At 52.5% G+C, this 10,914-nt stretch overlaps 1 protein-coding gene across 4 annotated transcripts; it reads left to right on the top strand.

Moving 5' to 3' along the window:
• Nucleotides 1–1,498: 1,498 nt before the first annotated feature.
• Saxo4 (stabilizer of axonemal microtubules 4) lies at nt 1,499–10,214 on the top strand. 4 transcript variants are annotated; one of them, NM_145786.1, is given in 14 exon segments: nt 1,663–1,751; nt 2,240–2,375; nt 2,778–2,895; nt 3,155–3,308; nt 5,136–5,264; nt 5,761–5,824; nt 6,137–6,249; nt 6,658–6,717; nt 6,818–6,904; nt 7,122–7,235; nt 7,316–7,410; nt 9,371–9,535; nt 9,887–9,965; nt 10,127–10,214. In NM_145786.1, coding segments are annotated over 12 exon segments (1,278 nt in total). In that variant the 5' UTR covers nt 1,663–1,751; nt 2,240–2,266; the 3' UTR covers nt 9,957–9,965; nt 10,127–10,214.
• The last annotated feature ends 700 nt before the right edge of the window (nt 10,215–10,914 follow it).

The raw sequence follows: 10,914 nt of genomic DNA, 5'->3' as shown, positions 1-10,914 counted from the left end.
ATCTGAGTTCAGGCTGTGACCTCTCCTCCAGGGGTTCCTAGAGGAAGGACGCCTGCTCTCTGCCTTTGCCCTTTGCCCTTTGCCCTGGGTGGTCCCATGTTTCACGTATGGAGTGCCCACGAGCCTCTTTGTTGACAAGCTGGAAGCTGCTTGATGGAGGCCAGGCTGAGTGCATTCAGTCCTCTGGCCGGTAGCCCCTGACCTCTGAGCAGAGTCATGACTCTGAAGGGTAAGAATCCAGTGGACCTCAGTTTGTCCTGAAGCCCTCCTAGACCACAATAAGTTCCGGATCCAGAGAATAGCATGCTCATGATCACTGGTGCTGGTGGGGCTAGTGTGGATGTAGTAGGATTTATTCTATGTGCCTGGCCCATATAAGAGCATGTATCCTAGGCAGTGCAGCCCCTTTCCCTCCATGTCCCTTTTCTTCATAGGCCACTTGTCCCAGAAGAGAAGCTCAAATACCCATGATAGCTGAAGGCTGGAAATCTACAGGCTTGCTAGTAAACCTGGCTGTGTTAAAAATTAAGTTATTTAGCTGGGCAGTGGTGGTACACGCCTTTAATCCCAGCACTTGGGAGGCAGAGGCAAGAGACTTGGAGGCTAGCCTGGTCTACAAGAGCAAGTTACACAGCTAGGGCCACACAGAGCAACCCTGTCTCAAAAAACCAAACCAAAACATTATTTAAGGTTCCCATTTGGCACACTGCACTGGCTGTTTGCAGGTAGCCCTGATGGCGGAATTGGCAGATACTGAGCCAATTTCCTCTGCACTCCTGGATATCCAACTGTTATAATGTTGACAAGACTGAAAACCAACTTGAGGCTTGCATGCTGTTACTGAAGTCTCTGTGGAGCTGGCCCTGAACATTTAGACCACAGCTTGCAAGTGAGTACCAATGTTGCCCCCTCCTTCCAGCAGGTGTTGAACCTGTACTTTCTGTCAGAAGTCACACACTTGATCAAGATGAGAAGTGACGGTGTAAAGAGGAAAGACACCTCATCAAAGCCAATAGGCCTTGATCTCAACCACTGCTGTGGTTATTGGCCATATACCAAGAGCCCCAAAGCTCATGGGGGAGTCTGGGAAATTGTAAGAGGTAATGTGTGTAAAAGGGCTTAGCACAGATTTAGCTGGAGCAGAACATAGCAAACATTAATTTACCAAGAGGCATAAGAGTGGGATCAGATCCACCACGTGAAATTTCAACTGTTTTGTTTCTTTTCTTTTGGGGGGAGGTGTTTTGTTTTGTTTTGTTTTGCTTTGGTTTGGTTTGGTTTTTAAGATCTCCGACCAGTCCAGGTGCTTTGTCGGTCTAAGCCTCTTGTTCCCCAGTGATGAGAGAATAATAATAGCTGCCTGGAAGAACCACTAGGAGAACGGAGATAAACATGTCTGCTGAGAAGTGGATACTTTGTAAATGGGAGAGATTGTCCAGGATTATCTTTGATTTCACATCAGCAAGACAAGCAACTCTCTGTGGTCTCGTGCAGGCAGTGTGGGTCAGAGCCATAAAGAGGCAGGCCAAATTTGTGCTATGCCTGGATTTCCCTTCCTGGACAGGTCAGCCCCTCAGTGGGCCATGGCTTGAGAAGGACATCAGAGGCTTGGGACGCTGTTGCTAGGTGCTGGTTGCTAAGCAACACTCTGTTTCTTCTCCGCTTGGCCATCTCCACCTCAGGAGAGCCAGCTTCTCTAGAGCAGCTCCAGCCTCTTGTGGCCTCTGCTGACCTCAGAGCTACCTAAGAGGGTAGGTGAGGGTGGGGCTTACTGTCTAGGGCCCCAGGAGAGCACAGTCAACTTCCAGAGGGAGGTGGGTGGGGAAGGAACTGAGTAAGAGATGGGGTAGGGGTGGGGCATGTCTGGAAGGAGAAAAATCTCAGGCAGGCGGTCATCTGGTCATGTACACTCTAAGAACCACATATAGGAGGTCAGACTAGAGGACTAGGAGTCAGATACCCCAATTCTAAATCCCAGCTCTGTCCCTTGTCCAGAGCTTTAATTCATTTCTTGGCATTGTTTCTTGGCTCTAAAGTGGGGGCATTTGAAGAGACTCTGGTAAGAGACTCTCCAGTATGAGTTGAAGGTGGGCTCTTTGTTTAGCTTAGGATGCAGTGTCCAGAGACGGGAGCAGGGGCCTGTGAGGATGACTCGGGTCTAAGAGGGGAGACTGCCTGTCACTGCTGGGGTTGAAGCTTGGGATCAAGATTAACGAGTATCTCCTGGGCTTCTTCTCAGGCCCGTGGGGCTCTGCCCTGCAGCATCATGATGGGAAAACTCCCTCTTGGGGTTGTCTCTCCTTATGTGAAGATGAGTTCAGGGGGATGTTCTGACCCTCTGAAGTTTTATGCTACTAGCTACTGCACAGCTTATGGTGAGGACTCCTCTCTGTTGGTGCTACCTTCAGGACCTTGGGTGGGAAGAGGGACCAGGAGAGGGACACCCTGTAGGTCAATCTTCACAGACAGTGACCTGCCACACAGAGGGGCTCTATTCCCCGAGCCCAAGGACTCACACTATCATGCTGGCCTTGTCTGGCTGTTCCCTTCTTTGGTCCTGTCACTGAAATGTGTCTGCCACATGGTTCCTGTGACCCATGACATTGGCTTTGTTTCCTGGCACCATAGTTCTCCAAGGGCCAGGCCTACACAGCTCTCATCACCTGGGCTTTTAGGTGTTCCCCTGGCTTAGTGTTCCCTAAGCCCTGGAGGGTCCTGGCTCTGCTTGGGAAGTCACTCCTCAACCTTTATCCTGTTTCTTTCTTGCCCCTTGGCAGGTCGGGAGGAGTTTAAGCCCCGCATGGGGAGCCATGTAGGCACAGGCTACAAATCCAACTATCGACCCCTGGTCTCCTACCAACCACACCTGGACACCCTGGACAATCCTGCCGTGGGGTACAATTTCCATCCTTGCCTTCCCTCCTCTGCCCTGCTGGATCTTAAATATTAAGGATGTCATTGCCCCAGGCTCCAAAACAAGGCCTGAGTGGCTCTGGGCTTGCTGCCCAGTTTTGGCCCTAGGGCCAAGAGGGACTCTTGAAACATTTGGGAAAGGGATGGGAGAGACGGCTGGGAATAAGAAATGCATCTCTCAGCCCCAGAACAAAGAAGGTGGCCCTGGAGGTTCCATCTCTTTCTTACTCCCACTCCGTAGGGAACAAATCCATGACACTTCCAAGTCTGTGGCCAGTCAGAGCTACGCTCCCCTGGAAGTGCCTGACGGCAAGCAGCCCCTGCCCTGGAACCTGCACCAGACGACCTCCGGCTACGGGCGAGAGAAGGTCAACATCGGACCACTTTCCAAGGAGGTCAGTGCTGGGCCCACGCTGGAAAGGAGTGAGCCCCAGGATGTGTGCAGGAAGACGGGTAGGGTAGGTTCCTTCTAGCAAGTGGGAATAGCACCTCCATCCATTGCACAGAACTGAGAAGACGTGGCATGGAAGAACCAAAGTGTAGGGTAAGGGGCCACCCCCCACGGCGGTCCTGTCTTCATCCCCGCTATCCCCACTGTCACTCCCTCTCCATCTCCCTGAAGCCCTGTCCCCACCCTCGCCCCTACTCCATCCTCTCAGATGCCAGGATCCTATTCATACGTCCGAACCCTTTGCCACCACTCTCACTGCCATAAGGTCACTGTCACAATCACTCGACCTCTCTGCTTCTGTCATCATTATCACCACCACTCAGATCACCACCACAGTCACGAGGACAGGTAGCCGTTCATCCAAGCAACCTACTTTGAATGCCTTTTAAGTGTGGAGGGAATGTGCAGCTGTAGCTCGGTGGGTAACACGTTTGCTGAACATTCACGAGGTTCTGGGGTCCATCCCCCAGTGCTTCGGAAACCAGGCGGAGTGGTATATGCCTGTAATCCAGCATTGGAGAGCGGGAGGCAGCAAGATAAAAAGTTCAAAGTTATCCTTAGCTACACATCAAGTTTAAGGCCAGCCTGGGCCACATGAGCCCACATCTCAATTTTAATAATGACGGTGACAAGGGCTGAAGAGATGGCTCAGCGGTTAAGAGCACCGACCTGTTCTTCCAGAGGTCCTGAGTTCAATTCCCAGCAACCACATGGTGGCTCACAACCATCTGTAATGAAATCGGATGCCCTCTTCTGGTGTGTCTGAAGACAGCTACAGTGTATTCATATAAATAAAATAAATCTTTAAAAAAAATAATGACGGTGACGATAGCAGGAGATGTGGTTCAGAGGTTAAGAGTGTTTACTGTTCTTCCAGAAGATGCGAGTTCAGTTCCTGGAACTCCAGCTCCTGGGAATCTGATGCTCTCATCTGGTCCTTGTGGGCCCCTATCTACATGTGGCATATACAAGCTCAAACACATAAAATACTAACAAATCTCTTTTCTGACTTTCTCTCTCTCTCTCTCTCTCTCTCTCTCTCTCTCTCTCTCTCCCTCTCTCTCTCTCTTTCTCTCTCCCCCTCCCTCTCCCTCTCCCTCTCCCTCTCCTCCCTCTTTCCCTCTCCCTCTCTTTGAGACAGGGTTTCTCTTTGTAGTCCTGTCTGTTCACAAACTAACTCTATAGCTATGTAGCCTAGGCTGGCCTCGAACTCAGAGATCTGCTTGCTTCTGTTTCTCAAGTGCTGGGATTAAAGGGGTGTGCCACCACAGCCTGGCTAATAAATCTTTTAAAATGTAAAATAAAACTAAAAAGTTTGAAGGGGTAAGAGCAGAGGGAGATACAGCACTGGAGGAGTGATGAGCAGAAGCCCAAAGGCTGGGAAAGAAGTTAGTATGGAAACCCTGGGTAAGGTTCAAAAGAGGCCACCATTCCTCTCACCACAGCCACCTAAGGGATGTGTGATCCAAGCAGTATCAGCTATGAGTTCAAAGGCCCTGGGGCAGGAGTTTCTGGGTGAGGGGCCCAGCAAGGGGTTACGTTTCTGTTGCCGTCTGAGGACCCAAAGTCCCCCATAGACTGCTGTCAGGGTGTGAGAGTCACCACTCTGAGCAAGGTACAGCAAGATACAAGCTGAGGTACAGGAGGGCCCGCTGATGTCACTGTATTAGAGTCACACAGACTGCCATTAACTAGCTCTGTAGGAGTAGGGAATGGACTGTGACTGGCGCTCTCTCGCCTGTCAGAATGATCATGTACTTCACTCTTCCAGGTCAGGAAGGTCCACTTTGACACCCAGGATCACGGGCCTCAGACTATCACGGGACTGGAGCCCAAGGAGGTTCCCCTGATCCACCAGCAGCAGGGCAAGGGCTCTACGGAGTGGGAGAACTCGCGCTATGTGAGTGGATATCTGCTAGGGCTGAGGAGGGGGCACGCCCACCTCCTCCTCCTGCAGAGGTTGGACCTGTGTTTGCTCTCTCAGGGGGCTCCCTCGGGCCCTGAAACAATGCAGACAAGGCATTTTCAATTTGATAGTTCTCAAACTGCATCAAAGTGGCCACCATACCCTCCTCTGTCCCATGACTAAGCTGATATTTTTTTTTTTTTGTTCTATCAACTTATCCTTCATCACAACCCCCTCACTTCTGTCTGGGTTCCTTGGGGTCATTTCCAGGAACTCAGCATGCTGTATGATTTGGAATTATCATGGAGGCATTTGAGGCACTGACGTGCCTCATCAGGCATCTCAGGTGTCTGTTGGGGAGCTGTGCTAGCCTCTTCCTCCCAGGCCCACTGGGTATCCACACATCCAAAGAGCTACCACCACCAACATGGGATGCCTACGTTCTGCCCTGGTCCACTGCGTTCCTATTGTTCTGCCTTGTACGTTCCAGGGCCCACGCTTCATGACTTCCGAGTATAATTCCAAGTATCTCAAGGAGTCTCCAAACCATCCAGGTAGGCCCTCCCAGCTCCACCTTCCTTCTCCGGCCCCTAGGAGAGACTCCAGGGTTGGAGCTGGTGCAGTTCTCAGAAGCTACCAAGGGGAGAAAGGAGGACTGTCAAATGGGTGACTTGAGGGAGAAGCTGTGCCCCTGGGCTGATTTCAGTGCCCTGTCCTGCTGTTGTAGCAGGGCCACTTGGCAGCTACTCCTGCCTGTCAGTCCCTATTCTTCCTTCTGCTTTCCTGGCCTGGCCCCTGGAGTCCATCCCTCTCTGCTGGTTCACTGATGTAGCCCCATGAAGCATAGAGAGCTGTGGCTTTTGCAGATCTCTTGCTTAAGAAGACAATTGGTTCCAAAGAAGAGACTGGCTTCACGGAAGAGTCTACCAAGAATCCCATTGTCTTCCAGCCGCCCTCACAGGCATATCCTGGGGACCCTGTAAGTGTGGACCCAGGAGCATCAAAATTCCCAAGACTGAGGGACGGGGTCTGAAGTTACTTTTAAAGCTTTGGACACAAAGTCTTCCAGTCAAGTATGGTATGAAATGAAAGAGAGAACACCACTGCTGTGCTTAAGACTCCCACTTTATAGATGACAATACTGAGGTCCAAGTAGGTGAAGGGGCAAGGCTCAAAGCTCAGATGGGAATCTTCTGTATTGGCTCCCATTCTGGACCGGGGGTTGGTCATTCCACCCAAACTTACCTATTCCTTAGTTGCCCCAGGCACATTTGTCTGTACAGAACCCTTCTGCATGCTTGACACAGTGGAGGCTGGATCAGAGGGTGTGGGAGCCATTGAGGGCAAGGGAAGCTAGGCTGATTTTCCACTGTGCATTCTTCCCCAGGTCCTCCATCCAGGACGGAGTATCACCAAGTCAGACTACCTCCCTATAAGTCACCCTCAGGTAAGCTCTGTGCTGGGGGGCCGGGACCACATATAGGGACAGTTGTACAAGGCTTAGAATTGTGAAGGAGTGGTACCCACAACTTCTTTGCTCCCCCCAGGGAAATGAGTTCCTCCCTGTGCTGGCCAGAGGCTCTGATCGGGACACTGGATACAGCCGAGTGAGTGAAAGGAGCTTGAACCCCAGAGTAAGTAATGGGCCCAGCAGGGAAGGATGGGAAGAGGCAGAGATGGATGAAGGGTATTGTTGCAGATGGGGCATAAAGTTAAGAGCTGGGATGGAGCCTGCGCTTGGAAGCCTGGAATACTTTGGCAGGGGGTGGGAGGACCTCTGCCCATCCCTTCTCCATCATATGACCTCAGCCAGCTTCTCAGCCTCTGGACTTATGTCTCTGCTCCTTCCAGATGCCTACTCCAAGCTCACAGCCCACCAGCATGAGCCACAGGTCCTACCAGCCTCCCCAGCGGATGCAACAGTCAAATGTTGCCCTGCTTGGCAGGGAGTCTGTGGGGAACAAGGTAAGGCTGCTGCACCCATCCCAGTCCCTGACTATGTTCTGAGTCTTAACCTTTCGTTCCCTTGCCCCCCTCTTGTGCAGGAGCCCACAGGGTTCACTCTTAACAACCCCAGCTATGTTCGGAGTTCCTATGAACAAGACAGAGATCAACGGTACCTCACCACCTACAACCAAGGGTGAGGCTCCCTTCCTGGCTGAAAGCCGAGACCCATTTGACTGACTGAAATTGAGGCAGAGCAAATACTAAGGATACAACCTTTGGGAGGAGAACCTGGCACTAAACTCTTCCAGACACAGACCCTCAGCTGTGCTGCCCCTTCCCTGGGAGAACGGACTTCAGGGGGGCATGTGTGGAAGTTGCACGGAAGGCAAAGCAGACAGTGAAGAGGTGTTATGAGGCCAGCTGGCCTGTGGCAGAAACATAGACAACAACGTAAGGGCACACACTTCTGATCTGGCCCAGCCTGAGGGTGACAGAGCCAGAGCGGTCACAGCCCAGGCCCATTAGTCACTGGTTAAAAAGCTGTCCTCAGGGCGACATGAAGTCTCACGGGGACTCCTTGCTCAGGAGAAACAGATCCTAGCAAGTCAAGGGGAGCTCTCACACAACAGGCAGAGCAGGATGCCAGGGCCAGGCTGGGAAAGGTAAATGAATGTAGAGCTCTGCAGCAGCAAACCATCAGTTGTTAAGGAACCGCATCCATCACATGCCAGGTGGGCTCAGTGCTCCCTCGGCAGGTAAGCTGTGAGCCATGCCTGAGGCCTAAGGAGGGCTTCTGCAGGGAAGTAGCCCAAGAGCCATGAGGACAGCTTCTGAAACCAGGGCTGGGTGGGAAGGGCTTATAGGGGCAGCAGAAAGCAAGTGTTGTAATACCTTTGTTTGTTTTTCCTTTATTTTGAGACACTCTTGCTGGCCTGAAACTTTCTCTGTAGATTAGACTGGCCCAGAGCTTGTGGCAGTGGCGACTTCCATCTCTGCCTCTCAAACGCCGAGATTATGCGTGCATGAACCCACTCCAACAGGAAGTGGGTTTGGGGCGAGGGGGACAGAATCCTAAGCTGGAAAGCCAGGCTGGCTCTCAGCACACCTCTGATCTTTCCATGCATGCACACTGCCCCCAAACCAGAGTATTCCATGTTCCTCTGGCTTGTCAGGCTTCCCTCCTCCTACCCCAGTTCTAGGGCACTTCCTGCTTTTCCACTGAATCCTGACTGAGGGCAGATACTGACCTAGGCCCCGGAGGATAAACCTTGTGATCACATCGGGGTGTGGTGAGAGAGGCGGGGAGTAGGAGTGCTGGGACCAGGGTGTTGATGTAAGAAGGTAGCATTGGAGACTTCAGAGTGTCTGGCCGAGGACCAGCTGGCAATAGAGGTCTCAGCTGAAAAAGCCTTGGTGCCCTCTGGGCCACACTCTTAGGGCTTAGCTTGGGAACACAGTAACTGCTCTCTTTCCACAAGGGTGACAGGGGAGCACTCTGGATGTTGGCAGACAAAATCTGTCTCTGTTTAAGAGACTGCCCCCGTTTTGAGGCCCTCATCAAGTTCCAGGCTTTCTGCAGGTCCTTACCCTGCTCACACACCCTGCCTCCATTACCTGTCAGGAATTCCTGCAGGTGCTGGACACCCTGCTTCTTGCTGGAGATCCTGAATTGCCCCCCGGGCGGGGGATGGTAATCCCTGATTTCCAAATGAACCTATTGGCATCCTGTCATTGTGTCTTCATAAGCCAGGGTGGGTCCCAGTCTTACTCATTCTGTGTCTCAGAACTCGGCCTAAAGCTCAGTTCTTTAGGTGGATGGAAGGGAGTCAGAGGCTTAGAGGAGACTGATGGAGCAGGGCTCTTTTCTGGGTGCTGACAGGGCCACAGGTGGGAACCCCACAGATCCTGTTCTTTGCTCCCCACACCCGTCTCAGCTTTGGAGTGGAGCAGGGGGACTCGGCTCCAGGAACAGGGGCAGGCTTCCTGAGTGACTGTCCTGGGTGGACAAGGCCTCGGGTGTGACAGGCAGAGGAGACACATGGGCAGAGGCAAGCAGACTGGAGCGCCCTGAGGCCCAAGATTGTTGGTAGTGAAGGGAGGAATGAGCTTCAGAAAGAGGTAAGCTGTATCTAAGGGCCCTTGTACCATACCAGGTACTTTGAGAACATCCCCAAGGGGCTGGATCGAGAAGGCTGGACTCGAGGTGGCATCCAGCCCCAGAAAGCAGGAGCCTATGCCCTCAGTGAGCCCGTTACCCACATGGACACCACACCCAACCCCACGGAGACCCTGAGGCACCTGCATCCCCATGTGGGAAGGTAGCATGTCCCCTCAGCTCTGCCCCTGCCACCCCTCCCTCAACTTTGCAGCCCAGATTCATCCCCTCAGCCCTACCCTTCCACTGCATGTTTTGCCTCTACCATGGTGACAGGGAGTGTGGGAATGGATTTAAAGGTGAATGAACTGTGGGCCCATCCCTCCCGTGACTCTTTCTCAGTTCTTCAAAACCTCCACCTGGATAGTATAGGCTCAGTTGGCAGACAGAATGTCTGTGGCTTGGCTGTCCTTGTTCGGACCTGGGTAGCTCTTGGGATCTGGGGACAGGAGGTAGAGGAGAGAGGCCCAGGCTTGGTCACCCTTCCTCCCACCAGTTTCCTTTCTTTCTGCAGAACCTTGACTTCAGTTGACCCCTTCTATCGAGACGTGCCTCATAGCAACCGCTACCCAACTTCCAGCTGAATCTGGGGGGTAAGAGGACAGGGTGCCTTCCTGTGCCCATTCCCTTCCCAAGGTCTGGGTTAAGTAAGGCTTGAGGGATGGGAGTCGGGAGGCCTTTTGTTTCTGTTGAAGAGGGTTCAGAGCCACCCCAGGGCTCTCCCTCAAACCTAATCTTTATCCCTTCTTCCCAGGTTTGCCATGATGGGACAAGCTCCTTCCCCTACACTTCCCAAGATGCCCTCGGTTACTTTACTAAAGAAATAAAGAACACTGAACTGGCATGGTATCCAGTCATTGTCAGGCAGGGTGGTGCTGGGGTAAGGGGTGAGCTAGAGTGCATCGGGGTAGAGGGTTCAGGGTCAGATTTGGAGTCAGGGGACTCAGAGCATCTGAGTGACAGCGGCTCAGCTGACAAGGGGCATCAGTTGGAGATGTGTCCCTCTGGTTGTGCTGTCTGGGACAGTGATTAGTCACGTCAGGCTGGAGGTTTGATACAAATGGGAACGTGGATTAAAGCAGGACTTTAGGGTCCCACTGATAGCCTCAAAAGAGAGAGGTCTATAGGGATAGGCCAGGAAGAACGTCAGGGAGATGGGGGGTGGGGTGTGATGGATGGGCAAGGTAGACACCAGCACAGGGTAGAAGGCTGGTGGCAAGGCTGGGTTTCTCTCCTGCCAAGCAAGCAGAGGAAGACATCTTTTGTGAGAATGAGAACAAGTTGTCTGTTAGAGGGATACCCCACTGAGCTTAGCGCCCAGTGAGCAAATGCGTGGGAAGATGGAGCAGCTGGGCACTGCTGCTTCTCATCTGCAAGGCAAAAGTCTAGCCCGGCTCTCAGCACCTGCTGCCGCCCGGCCAGGTCTGTTCCGTGCACAACTGTGCAGCTGTATATGTGGCTCTGTAAGCAACAACCCCTTACTTTATGCCTCAGGAGCCTAGATCCTAAAGAAGCATGTGAGTTGCTCGGGGTCCCGGAAGG

Source organism: Rattus norvegicus, chromosome 1 (genome assembly GCF_021556685.1).
Source record: "Rattus norvegicus strain SHRSP/BbbUtx chromosome 1, alternate assembly SHRSP_T2T, whole genome shotgun sequence".
In the NCBI taxonomy this organism is placed as follows: Eukaryota; Metazoa; Chordata; class Mammalia; order Rodentia; family Muridae; genus Rattus; species Rattus norvegicus.
The sequence above is the reverse complement of the archived record's forward strand: the minus strand, read 5'-3'. Positions and strand labels throughout refer to the sequence as shown.

What these genes read in the sequence shown, in the direction of transcription:
- Saxo4 (XM_087631780.1), top strand. Translation starts at nt 2,267, where the DNA reads ATGATGGGAAAACTCCCTCTTGGGGTTGTCTCTCCTTATGTGAAGATG. An exon ending in GGAGTCTCCAAACCATCCAG is followed by an intron (nt 5,825 to 6,136) that starts GTAGGCCCTCCC and finishes TGGCTTTTGCAG; the next exon opens with ATCTCTTGCTTAAGAAGACA. An exon ending in AAAGGAGCTTGAACCCCAGA is followed by an intron (nt 6,905 to 7,121) that starts GTAAGTAATGGG and finishes TGCTCCTTCCAG; the next exon opens with ATGCCTACTCCAAGCTCACA.